Here is a 13,312-nt window from a genome sequence, read left to right as displayed (position 1 = left end):
GATTTCGAGATTTGCGGAGGAGCTGAACGACATGTCGACGACTCTGGCCACCGTTCTTCGAGATTTGCGGAGGAGCTGAACGACATGATCGTCACCACACAAAACACACAGATTTCGAGGTTTGTTCGATTTAGGGTTTTGGTTCGATTTGGGTTCGATTTGGGGGTTTTGATGATGATGATTTGGGGGTTTTGATGATGATGATTTGGGGGTTTTGATGATGATGATTTGGGGTTCGATTTGATGATTTGGGGGTTCGATTTGGGGTCGGAGCAGGGGTTCGATTTGGGGGTTTTGATGATGATGATAACAGAGGTGGAGGTGGTGGCGGAGTGGAGGTGGTGGCGGAGTGGAGGTGGTGGCGGAGCAGGGAGGTAGTGGCGGAGATGTGGGGCAGATGAATGTTTTGAAGAGGGTGAAAAGGTCTGCAGAGGTTAGAAGACTTGTGGACAGGTCTGCTTGGGGAAGAGGCCTCGCAGACGTTTTTGGTCTGCAGATCTTCAAGAAAACAAACACCCTGCAGGAACCTTATGTCTGCGCGCCTCTGCGCGACGCAGACATAAGTGCTCAGAAGAGCTTCTGGGTAAAAAACAAACAGCACCTAGGTCTTTAGTGTCACGAGCCAAATGTTCGAAAATTGGTTTTCTAGAGTTGTACTTGAATGTTTGGGTTCAGGCTAGTGTAGGACTTTAACATGGACGGCCTCAACGAATTCAGAATAGGGATGGCAATTAAACCCGAACCCGTTGGGTAAACCCGAAACCCGACACATTTGGGACGGGTTTGGGGTCGGTTAATCGGGTTTGGGATGGGTTTGGGAATAGTTTTTATTTTTTTCGCGGGTTTGGGACGGGTTTGGGATTTAGTGATATACCCGTTTACCCGACCCAATTACCCGATAAACTGTACCCGTTTACCCGATTGTATACCCGATATAATTGCTTTTATATTATTATATATGTATATATATGATACATCCATTTTTTTACACATATAGGTATTCTATTCCATATACATTGTAGTTATTTGATATATATTTTTATAATGACAATACAAAATGTAACCGATTAGTAGTTACCCGATAGATACCCAATGGGTTTTGAGATTAGTATACCTAACAAGTAATCTTTTTAAATTAACGGGTTTACCCGAAACCCGCGGGTAACCCGATACCCGATGGGTATTTACCCGCTAGAAACCCGACGGGTTTTGGGACGGGTTTGGGACAAGCTTATCTAACCGGGTTTGGGTTTGGGATTACCTAAACCCGTCCCAAACCCGACCCATTGCCATCCCTAATTCAGAATGTGAACATGCCTAGTCTTGTCTATCCGACAAACATATCACTAGTCGAAAGTTGTTGCTAAGTCCAACGCAGGAGGAAACTAGTCACATGCTTAGAAACTCCTATCCAAAAGATCCGACCCAGAACACAACATCCGACCAGATCTGTCTCACTCGATCAGACGTGTAAATCAAAAACACCCTAAACCGATAATAATCACCTGAAATCAGAACCCAACTGCACGACGTTAATGGAATCACTCGTTGCAACACACTTCAATTGTATTCATACAGTAATACCCCTCAGAAACCCTCCAATTTCAACCCCAATTGCTAAAATTAGGGCTCATCGGAACACCAGTTTTCCCCTACGTTCCAAAAAATCCAACTTTCAAGGTCAGTAAAAACTCTAAATTTGTTCTTATAAGATAACAATTTTGCTGGTCAGTAGTAGATAATTGTACAGCTGTTTGTTGTTGAGGTTTTTTTTTTTTTTTTTGTAAGCAGTTGATCATATGTGCCAAACACTCAAATAGATTAGTTATTAGTATCTGACTGAATATTCGGTTAACGGTTCGTGAACTGTTTTGGCGAGAATAAACGAAATATGAACAGTTTCTTTTGTTTGTTTAGATAAATAAACGAACATGAACAAATGTCTCGTTTGTTCATTTATGTCCGTGTACGTTTTAAGTTTGTTTATGTTCGGGAACTTTCGTTCTTTTATATTCATTTATGTTCGTTCATTTACGTTCATTTATGTTTGTTTATGTTTGTTTGTTTACGTTAGTTAGTTAGTTAGTTTACGCTCGTTTGAATGTTCAATTATTCATTTAAATTTTTGGCCCACTATAAATTTGTCTAGTTTTGTGAAATCAAAATATCACTGAATACAATTTTGTGAAGCGTTCGTTTGTACGATTAACGAATGAGCATAAACGAACACAAACACACTCATTTTCTTAACAAACGAACACAAACAAGAAAATCCCATTTATTTAATTGTTCGTGTCTGATCGTTTGTTCGGTTAAGTTAAACGAACAAACACGAACATGCCTCGTTCTTCATTCGGTTCGTTTACAAACCTAATCACTATTCCAAACAGCAGAAGCACATCCAAACACCAACTCTTGCAGCAGTCGTGTTACAACTTACAACCGATCATATGTTTATTTCATATCTTGTAATCGCTTTTAAAACGCAGTATCACTTTAGATTTTCAGGGCTATGCAAAACCCGCTCGCCTTTTGCCAGCCGATGAAGTAAAACCAACCACAGAAACATCATTACAGAAACTTGTCACATCTTTCAAAGAAGACACACATGAATGCTTATACAAACTCACAATTCGTACGAGTAATTACAATGGATCAGATCTATCCGACTCAAGTTCTGGGATATTACTCTGTTTGGTAGACAAAAACGGTGACTCAATCTTACAACGGATTTCCGCGACTGCAAGTACAGATAATCCTCTGCAATCAAACGATCAAGATACTTCCGATTTGGTTCAGTTTCGACGGGGGGGCGTTGATCATTTCACTTTTGAAGGACCCGCGATTGGATTGCTTGAAGCTCTTTGGATTGGCCTTGACTCAGGTTAAGATAATGCATTGAGTTTTATATTTTTATAAAATAGTGAAGAGTAAAATGCCATTTTCGTCCCTGAGGTTTGATCAGTTTGGTGACTTCTGTCCAAAGGTTTGTTTTTCCACATCTGGATCCAAAAGGTTTGAAATCTTGCCATTTTCATCCGGATCGTTAACTCCGTTCATTTTTCTCCGTTAAGACAGGGTTATTTTCGTCTTTTTTGTTAACTTAAAGGGCAATTCGGTCTTATTCACTTTATGTATAAACATTTAGCATAATGTACAAGTGTTCAAAAAACACGAAAATACCCTTAAGTTAACAAAAAAGATGGAAATACCCCTGACTTAACGGAGAAAAATGGATGGAGTTAACAAGCCGGATGAAAATGGCAAGATTTCAAACCTTTTGAATCCAGATGCGGAAAAACAAACCTTTGGACGAAAGTCGCAAAACTGGCCAAACCTCAGGGACGAAAATGGCATTTTACTTAATAGTGAATTTAATAATAGATTAATTTTTTTTTATTATGGATTTTGTAGGTCAGTGGAGGCTCGCAGGTACGAGCGTTACGTGTTGGTCACGACATTCTTCTAACGAAGACGAAACTCACGATTACAGTATCTTCCAGTACGATTTCATGGCGGATAACGTATTGCTAGGTGACAGAAACGATACCTCCATGGTAGAACTTAGACCGGACATAATAACCAACATTTCTACCGACAATATAACCTTAGATCAAAACATTTCCGAGTCATCTTTACTAACGAGTACAACAACAAACGAAGAAAGCATGAAAGAGTACGCCGATTTAAAGTTCTCGTTACTGCTTTACGACGCACTCCTTATCGTCACCGGATCAACAATCGCATCGTTCACCGCCGGTGAAAACGCCGCATTTGCGTTCTTGACCGGTGGAATCGGTGGCTTTCTTTATCTTTTATTGTTGCAGAGATCGGTTGATGAGCTGCCGTCACCAGTTCTAGACCGAACCGGGGGTCTTGACCAGATGTTTGGGCGGTTTAAAGGTCAGGTGACCACTTTGGCTTTGGCGCTTGCGTTTGCTGTTATTGTTGTGAAACTTGGTTCGGGAGATGAGTCACTTATTTTGACGCCTAAGGATATTGTTGTTGGCATGATGGGGTTTCTGTCGTCGAAAGTTGCTGTCTTGTTGGCCGCTTTTAAACCGTTGCCGGTTGGTTCGAGACAGAGCTGATGGGAGGGATGGTGTGATTGTATAAACTAATAGTCTTCAAATAGTTAGAACTTTGTATATATACATGTATAAATTTATAAATAATTTTAATGATACGCGGTCGGATGTTACCAAATGCTTTACTTGTATACATTTGTTCAAGTGATTGTATTTTAGTAAAAAATAAATAAATAAAAGGCCAAAGTATGTATATTAATCCAAATTCTTATAGGAAAAAATGTAAAAATGAATTGCGTTTGCCGGGAGTCGAACCCGGGTCTATTGCTTGGAAGGCAATTATCCTAACCGTTGGACTACAAACGCAACTTGTCAACTGTACTCTTGTAAAGCTATATATCAGATGGTATCCTTTTGTTTTTTGAATGTGTCAAAAACCATTTTCTTGTTGGGTTTCTATAGAGTTTTCAAATGTGATGTTCAGTTTCTATGATAATTAAACCTTTTATAGGATTAGTAATAAAAATGGCAGAAGCTCCTTTTTTTTAAATGGAAAATTTCTTTTTAACCCCTGTTGTTTATGGGATTGAACCCAAGACCTCCCCATTCCAACCCAAGCGTTTAAAGACGTTGCCTTTGCCAATGAACCACCACATCATTGGTGACAGACACTCTTTTCGAAGAAACCAATAATTTGCCTAAATTATCAATAAAAGGGATTCATCACCCTCTTGGTTTGAAAAGCGAACGGCGCACAAAAGTGACGAGTTCTAAAACTGAGACGCGAAGCGCAAAGTGATAATATAATTTTTTTATATAAATATCCCATAAGTTTTTAGCATCACTTATCCAAATATATAGCTATAAATAAGGTTTATATATTATTTTACCTACAAGTACAAGCCGAAAACCCAATTGTACAACAGTTTGATTCTTAAAAACAGCATATAAACACCTTATGTACATGAGGCGCGCGCCTCAGGCCAGAAAACCCCCCAAATTGTGCGCATTTTTGGGGCTTTTTGTAAAAAGCACGCCTCGGACTACCTAAGGCGCCAAGGCTTGGGCCTCGTGCCTTGACGTGCTTTTTAAAACCCAGATCACCCTGATCTCGATGATCAGGAAACCGAGTTACACACCCACTTTCTTAAAAGTTTATCTGACAATCCGACTCGCCCATCTTGCAAAGCTTAATATGATCAAGAAAACCAAGTTTCATGCCCAGTTTCTTGAAGAAGAATATGACGATCCTGCCCGACCCGCTTGCTTTGCCAGGCTAGTAAGATTTTCTATCAAGGTTCAATTCTTGATTTGCTTTAAGAAGTTACCTAAAATGTAATTTTTTGGTAAAATACTGGTGCTGGCTTTGCTTTGGAATTTGGCAATATGACTCAAGAAAGACACAAGGCAATATAGTAAGTACATTTATGAAGATCTAATGTATCAAATCTTTTTCATGTTAGTATGTTTTTTGAAAGAGTAAATTACATTTTTGGCCCCTGTGGTTATATCACTTTTACTATATTAGCCAAAATAAGAATTTTTAACATATCTGCCCCCATGATCTCTATAACTAACCATTTTGGCCCCTAAGTCTAGAGATCATGGGGGCCAAAATGGTTAGACTTAGGGGCCAAAATGCTTTATAGAGACCATAGGGGCAGATATGTTAAAAATTCTTATTTTAGGCTAATATAGTAAAAGTGATATAACCACAGGGGCCAAAAACGTAATTTACTCTTTTTGAAATTATAAAAACACAACTTGATCTAGAGTTTAGTGCAGAATAAATGAACTTGTTGATGGCCATAACGCGATCCGCAAATTAATATCAAGTGTTTTCAACTAAATAATGGTAATTCATAATAATTATAACAGCAAAAAAAAACCATGAGAGGGAAAGACTTTTAAGTGACAAACATTTAAATGCCTTTCCTCTACAAACAAACAAACAAACAAAAAAAAAAACAATGAAAAATGACCAAACTGATGGTTGTTATGTTTGTGCAGCAAAGCAACTCCAGGATCACTGCCTCATTTTCAAAATTCCATATATGCCCTTTTTGGTCTCTTTATTTCCCATGAGAGAATGAGTCAGCATGCCGGTCTGATCAAGACTGCCATGTCAGCATCATAAGAAATAATCGGGTGTTCTACGTGTCACGTCAGGCTCTCCCCTCCTTGGAGCTGGTTCAAACTGCGATTCATCATTGTACAAGTGTTAAACTCTAAACCGTAAATAGTCAGAAGTAGAAATAGTTTATCCAAACATTATGAAATAAAGTCCGGATAGTCACATAATCACTTCCAAATAGGGCTGCAAACGAACACGAACAAGACCTTGTTCGTTTGTTAAGTAATATATGTGTTCGCGAACCGTTCACGAACACTTATCGAACGAGTTTTGATGTTCGTGTTTGTTTGTTAAGGAAATGAACGTGTTCGTGTTCGTTTGTGTTTGTTTGTTAATTTTAGGCAACAAACAAAAACGAACGTTGACGTACACAAATGAGCACAAACTAATGTTCATGAACACAAATGGAAACAAACGAACACAAGCAACCGTTCATGAATAGAATAAATAATACACCAACACTTATTAGATATTTAGTTTGTCGGAATTTTTAAGTATTTAAATAAATATAAAAACCAAAAACACTATCGAACACAAACGAACATGTTACCGAACGTTCATGAACATAAACGAACAAACACGACCTCTGTTCATGTTTGTTTATTTAACTAAAAGAACGAAATTTCTTGTTCGTGTTCGTTTGTTTAATAAACGAACGAACTTCCCGCCGAACGGTTCACGAACTGTTCGCCGAACGTTTGGTTCATTTGCAGCCCTACTTCCAAAACAAAACACCCCATATGCTGCAATCTTTTTTTTAGAGTAAAATGCCATTTTCGTCCCTGAGGTTTGGCCAGTTTTGCAACTTTCGTCCAAAGGCTTGTTATTTCGCATCTGGATCCAAAAGGTTTGAAATCTTGCCATTTTCATCCAGCTCGTTAACTCCATCATTTTTTCTCGGTTGAGTCAGGGGTATTTTCGTCTTTCCTGTTAACTTAAAAAGCAATTCGGTCTTTTTCACCTTATGTACATTATGCTAAATGCTTGTACATAAAGTGAGAAAGACTGAATTGCCCTTAAAGTTTACAAAAAGACAGAAATACCCCTGACTTAACGGAGAAAAATGGATGGAGTTAACGAGCTGGATGAAAATGGCAAGATTTCAAACCTTTTGGATCCAGATGCGGAAAAACAAATCTTTGGACGAAAGTCAGAAAACTAGCCAAACCTCAGGGACGAAAATGACATTTTACTCTTTTTTTATTATTAGTTAGGGTCCCAATAGTCAGATGCTCAGATTATATGTACAAAAAAGTTAAATCCTATTGTCAGGTGATCTCACTAACCGTAGTAGCATGTGTGTATGTGCATCTATACATACATATGTACTGTGTACATATAGATACACACACACACACACACGTATAGTATATACACAAAACTGTGAAAGAGAAACCTGAATGAACGTGTGACCCTTGCAATCATCCACTTCAAGAATTGAAGCCATATTTCCACAACGGTAACAATAATTAGGCGCGCTAAAAATTGTCACAACTTTTCGTTCCTGTAATAATCAATTTAATAATTAGTAAAAAAAGACGTTTTTTAAACCATCAAAAATAAAATAAAAGGCTAATAAAATTATTACATGTCCCCAATTGAATCCCTCCATAACCAGCTGGTGTGCTCTAGCAATTAGCTTTAAGCCGTTTGTATGATTATATTGCTCGGATATATCCTGAATTACACCGTAAAACAAACAAAATTTAGCAACTACGTTAAATAAACGACTAACCGCATAAAAAAGTAACCAGCTTTCCTCAAATTTATATTATGGATAAAATAGTACTTCTCACTAGGGGTGTAAACAAGCCCAGAGGCTCGAAAACTACTTGTGATCGGCTCGGCTAAAAGCTCGAACGAGCCGAGCCTTAACGAGCCCGAGCTCGAGCCTGAAATACAAAGCTTGTTTAGGCTCGCGAGCCTAAACGAGCCCATACAAAATTTTAATTTTTATATATATAATATATTAATAATGATGATAACATTGATGAGCCGAGCTAGAGCTGAGCTTTGGCTCGTTTAAGCGATGTTGAAGTGAGCTCGAGCCGAGCTTTTAGCTCGTTTAAGGTTGTTCTCAAAATAGTTCGAGCCGAGCTCGAGCTTTGGGTTTTACTCACGAACCCCGAGCCGAGTTCGAGCTTCATAAAAACCTAACGAGCCGAGCTCGAGCCTGGTCGAGCTCGGCTCGTTTACACCCCTACTTCTCACACATAAATAGTCCAAACTTTCTTTATTTTTGAGTAAAATGCCATTTTCGTCCATGAGGTTTGGTCCGTTTTGCGACTTCTGTCCAAAGGTTTGTTTTTCCACATCTCGATCCAAAAGGTTTGAAATCTTGCCATTTCATCCGGCTTGTTAACTACATCCATTTTTCTCCATTAAGTCAGGGGTATTTTCGTCTTTTTCCGGGGTATTCGGTCTTTTTACATAAAGTGAAAAAGACCAAATTGCCCTTTAATTTAGCAAAAAAGACGGAAATGCCCCTGCTTTAATGGAGATAATGAATGGAGTTGACAAGCCGGATGAAAATGGCAAGATTTCAAACCTTTTGGATCTAGATGTGGAAAAACAAACCTTTGGACGAAAGTCGCAAAACTGACCAAACCTCATGGACGAAAATGGCATTTTACTCAATATTTTTTTATCAAGGGAACAAACTTTATATATTATTTTTTTTTTTTTTTCATTTTTAGGGCCAAAAATAAAAAATACAAAGTAATAACTGGGAGAAAAAATTACTTGACCAAATGTATATCCAGCGCCCCGAGGTGAAATACCCCAACCGCAACGGTCATCAGGGTCGGACCATAAAAGATCACACATGGGCCCCTCATGGGGCACTTCTTGAACACGGTCAAAATTTCTTATATTATCGAGTGTTTCAATTGACGGAGACAATCCACCATGAAGACAAAAGATTTCAGATTCAACCTGACAACACAGCCCGTAAAATCACAAGGGTTAAAACGGTAAAACACAAGGGTTAGGTTAATACTTGAGACAAGTTTAAGTGTTACTAACCAATGCGGTGAGTGGTAAATAATCAAATAGATCGGTAAATGTCTTCCACACGTTAGCAGTTCCGTATCTGCAAAAAGTCAACAGTTGACTTAATGAATAAACTTGCATATTCATTAGGGGTGCAAACGAGCCGAGCCTTATCGAGCTTGAGCCTAAAATAAAGCTCGTTTGTTTATCGAGCCCGAGCTCGAGCCTCGCATGTGAAGCTCGTTAGGCTCGTCGAGCCTTATCGAGCCTTAGTGTAAACGAGCCAAGTCGAGCCGAGCTTATTCAAACTTGTTTACAAGACGACCTCGAAACTAAAAATAAGCTTATTTAGTAAACGAGCTCGAGCCTGAGCTTCACTTATCGAGCTCACGAGCCTAAAAAGTCTATTTTTTTATTATTTTTATTTAATATATTAATTAATAGATAATAAACGAGCCGAGCTCGAGCTTGAGAAAATACAAACGAGCCGAGCTCGAGCCTTGAAAACAAAGCTTGAATCGAGTCGAGCCCGAGCTCACATAAGTTAATCGAGCTCGAGCTCGAGCCTGGTCAAGCTCGGGCTCGGCTTGGCTCATTTGCACCCCTAATATTCATTAAGCTATGAGTAAGTCGAATATAAAAAAAAATGTTGGAAACTCACTTTCTTAAGCATTCGTCATAAAACCCGTACACTTGAGTGATCTGCAGAAACAACATTGCGACTACTATTATATACATTATATTTTACGTAAAAAATCGTTATCACATGACTGCTAAAATGTTATATCGCACGGAAAATAATAATAATACGTTAATTCCAGCAAAAAAAATATACCTGGCGACTTTCATGGTTTCCTCTTAGAATAGTAAGCCTTTGCGGATAACGCACTTTAAGGGCCACCAAGAGCTAAATTCAAAAAAAGAAACAAATTTAAAATTTCCCGCATGCTAATATTTAGAAAAAATTGTACGGTGGATTAACACTTACAGACACTGTTTCAACCGAGTAATAACCACGGTCAACGTAATCTCCCATGAATAAATAATTTGTGTCCGGGCACTAAACAAAGAACGGAAAAGAAGCAACGTAATTAGCTCGCAACTCGAATTAAAAGCTCTAAAACATGATGACGATTTTCTTCATCAACCACTTTATTGTAAACACAAAATACCGATAACAGAATAGAAACGAGAGCACAAACACACACCTTCCCTCCGATCCGGAAAAGCTCTGCGAGATCATGAAATTGCCCGTGAATATCCCCGCAGATTGTCACAGGGCTTTTAACAGGCTGAAACAAAAATGTATGCGAAAAGTTTACGAGTTTATTTAAGAAAAAATTACATTTTTTTCTGATGGTATCGTAAGAGGAGTATCTACCTGCACATTGCTTTCTTGCATCAGGATCTCTTTTGCCTTGTCACATAACGACTTAACCTACATTCATAGAAGTAAACATTGGAAAAAAACACTCAACAAAAGTCAAAGTTTGGGGCGTTGATAAAAAAGGCTCCACGCGATCGGATCAAAATTTGATATGATCCATGCAAAGCAACATTAAAGCATTCAACTGTTTGTTTAGTCCGTCTTAAAAAAACGCATACAATAATAAGTATAAAATGCAAGTTTTATCATCTCCAAAAATAGGTGTAACATTTAGAAACGGAATATGTCGCTTAACCTATGTAGTTAATATCCCGATATATCAACCAATATATCAGTGATATATCGGTTATCGGTCCCCTGCCGAGATAGCGATACAAAATATTGGTCAGAATATCGATACCGATAATATCAGCGATATTGTCTGATATTCGACCGATATAGGACCGATATTTGATCGATAAATCACCGATTTTCCCGATATCAGTACCATTCTTCTTAGAGAAAATTACGTTTTTGGCCCCTGTGGTTATATCACTTTTACTATATTAGCCTAAAATAAGAATTTTTAACATATCTGCCCCCATGGTCTCTATAACTAACCATTTTGGCCCCTAAGTCTAGAGATCATGGGGGCCAAAATGGTTAGTTATAAAGACCATGGGGGCTAAAATGGTTAGACATATGGGCCAAAATGGTTAGTTATAGAGACCATGGGGGCCAAAATGGTTAGTTATAAAGACCATGGGGGCTAAAATGGTTAGACATATGGGCCAAAATGGTTAGTTATAGAGACCATGGGGGCAGATATGTTAAAAATTCTTATTTTAGGCTAATATAGTAAAAGTGATACAACCACAGGGGCCAAAAACGTAATTTAGTCATTCTTCTTATTTCTATTGTTCATTTTTCTTCTTATTCCTGCTATTAGTGTTTTAAGTCTTAGTCAGTTCTTACTTGTTACAATTGTTAGTGTTAAATTGCTATATGTATATAAATTTAGCATGATATTAAAATTACCGATATCCCACCGCGATAACCGATATCTCAAATATCAGTCCTTAACCGATATCCGATATTTTACCGCATTAACTACTTAGCGCTTAACATTGGTCGGATCACGTGATTCACATCCCACATTCTTGTTTAAAAATTTAAGAGCGTTTGGATGCGCGTTTTAAAGTGTTCATCTGATTATTGCAACTTCAAGTCATAATAACTAAACTTTAGCTATCATTATATAACTGTTTAGGGGTCCACTAATTAGTGCGAATGGATGATACTAGCTACAACAAGATTGAAAATGAAAGGAAACGACTTCTTATCATCGTTTCAGTTGTTTTATCGGTTACTTTCTTATTTAACAACAATTTGTCAAACATTTCACCTCATCAAAAATGATTATTCACTATCCAAACACAATCTCTGGCACATTTTATTATCAAAATGTAGCTATTCAATATCACATAATTACTTGTAAATGGATCAATCCATAACTGTTAGATACATCAAGACTATTATACAAGACAGAAATCAGATTTAAAAAAAAAAAAAAAAAAAAAAACAGGAAGATGGGATGGATTCCCTAAAAGCAATCAAATTTCACCAATACCAAATCAACCAATTTTGACCCAAAACTAATCTTATCCAAATTATAAAAAGATTAAAAAATTAAAAAAAAAAAACATAAAAAAAAGATATACATGGAGTTACACCCAGATTGTCATACATCCAAATAATTTCCAAAATTAAATAAAAACAGAAAAAGCTTCAAACTTTATCACAATAGATCTGAGCCCATATGGATCTGATCTCAAATGGAATCTATAATCCCCAAAAATAATGAGATTTAATAATGAGATCAAGAAATGAAAAGGGTATATACCTCTGGTTCAGACAAGGGTTTGCACTGCATGAGCTGGGAGATATATTCATCAACATTGTGATTCACCCCCTGCATAACTGGATCCGAGCTCATTTGTATGGATTGATTTGAAACATGTAATGAATGAGCGAGTGGAGAAGACGACACTGGGAGAGAAAACGAGAGAGAGAGAGAGAGAGAGAGAGAGAGAGAGAGAGCGCCTGTTGTTATTTCATTGGATCGCCTCTGGTTTTTCTAAAAATATTCGAAATTTGAAAAACAAAGACTCCCTTGTCTCCTTGTATGATGATGATTGATGTGATGTAGATCGAGGTTATTTTGGGGGTTCTTTTTCCATTTTTTTCTAATTTGGAAAAAAAATTATGAAAAAAAAGTGTTGTTATATACTTGGGTGGTAATGGGTCGGGGTTCTGTTGGGTATCGGTAATCTCAGTCTCGTATCTGTATATAATCCTGCTTTATATATCGGATTAATACATGGGTATCGGTAATCTCAGTCTCATATCTGTATATAATCCTGCTTAATATACCGGTTTAATACATATTGGATTATACCTGTTGTTTGTTGGGCATATATGCGAGCATCGGGTAGTCTTTTTGGTTTTTTTGGACTTCCCTGCTTGGCATTGATGATTTCGGGGACCCCATGCCCTTATGGTCTTTATGTGTTACTTTTCAAAAGAGTAAACTGTCATTTTTGTCCCTGGTATTTTGTCACTTTTGTTAGTTCAATCCATTTTTTTTTCTTTTTTAACATATGACCCTTGAGGTTTATGTTATCCTGCCATTTTCATCCAGTCACCTAACTCCATCCAATTTTTAATGTTAAGTCATGGGTTTTTACATCAATTTACTTATTTGTGTATTTTATCCGTATTTTAACTTATATG

General features: G+C 37.5%; 2 protein-coding genes and 1 non-coding gene across 3 annotated transcripts; 1 reads left to right on the top strand and 2 right to left on the bottom strand.

Moving 5' to 3' along the window:
* Positions 1–1,396: 1,396 nt before the first annotated feature.
* On the top strand, positions 1,397–4,206 carry LOC110898736. The gene is made up of 3 exons (XM_022145568.2): positions 1,397–1,680; positions 2,501–2,884; positions 3,415–4,206. The coding sequence occupies exons 1-3, from the start codon at positions 1,536–1,538 to the stop codon at positions 4,089–4,091; spliced, it is 1,206 nt and encodes a 401-aa protein (XP_022001260.1). The 5' UTR covers positions 1,397–1,535; the 3' UTR covers positions 4,092–4,206.
* Positions 4,207–4,322: 116 nt separating this feature from the next.
* TRNAG-UCC lies at positions 4,323–4,394 on the bottom strand. The gene has a single exon. It is a non-coding gene; the product is annotated as a tRNA-Gly (tRNA).
* Positions 4,395–5,831: 1,437 nt separating this feature from the next.
* On the bottom strand, positions 5,832–12,695 carry LOC110898735 (serine/threonine-protein phosphatase PP2A catalytic subunit). The gene is made up of 11 exons (XM_022145566.2): positions 12,423–12,695; positions 10,535–10,591; positions 10,362–10,445; positions 10,142–10,213; positions 9,989–10,060; positions 9,815–9,855; positions 9,187–9,253; positions 8,905–9,096; positions 7,751–7,840; positions 7,559–7,666; positions 5,832–6,225 (listed from the first exon to the last, which is right to left on the bottom strand). The coding sequence occupies exons 1-11, from the start codon at positions 12,513–12,515 to the stop codon at positions 6,160–6,162; spliced, it is 942 nt and encodes a 313-aa protein (XP_022001258.1). The 5' UTR covers positions 12,516–12,695; the 3' UTR covers positions 5,832–6,159.
* Positions 12,696–13,312: the final 617 nt, after the last annotated feature.

The sequence above is a fragment of the Helianthus annuus genome, chromosome 13 (genome assembly GCF_002127325.2).
Source record: "Helianthus annuus cultivar XRQ/B chromosome 13, HanXRQr2.0-SUNRISE, whole genome shotgun sequence".
Classification (NCBI taxonomy): domain Eukaryota; kingdom Viridiplantae; phylum Streptophyta; class Magnoliopsida; order Asterales; family Asteraceae; genus Helianthus; species Helianthus annuus.
Note: the sequence above shows the minus strand (reverse complement) of the source record. Positions and strands in the feature narration are given on the sequence as shown.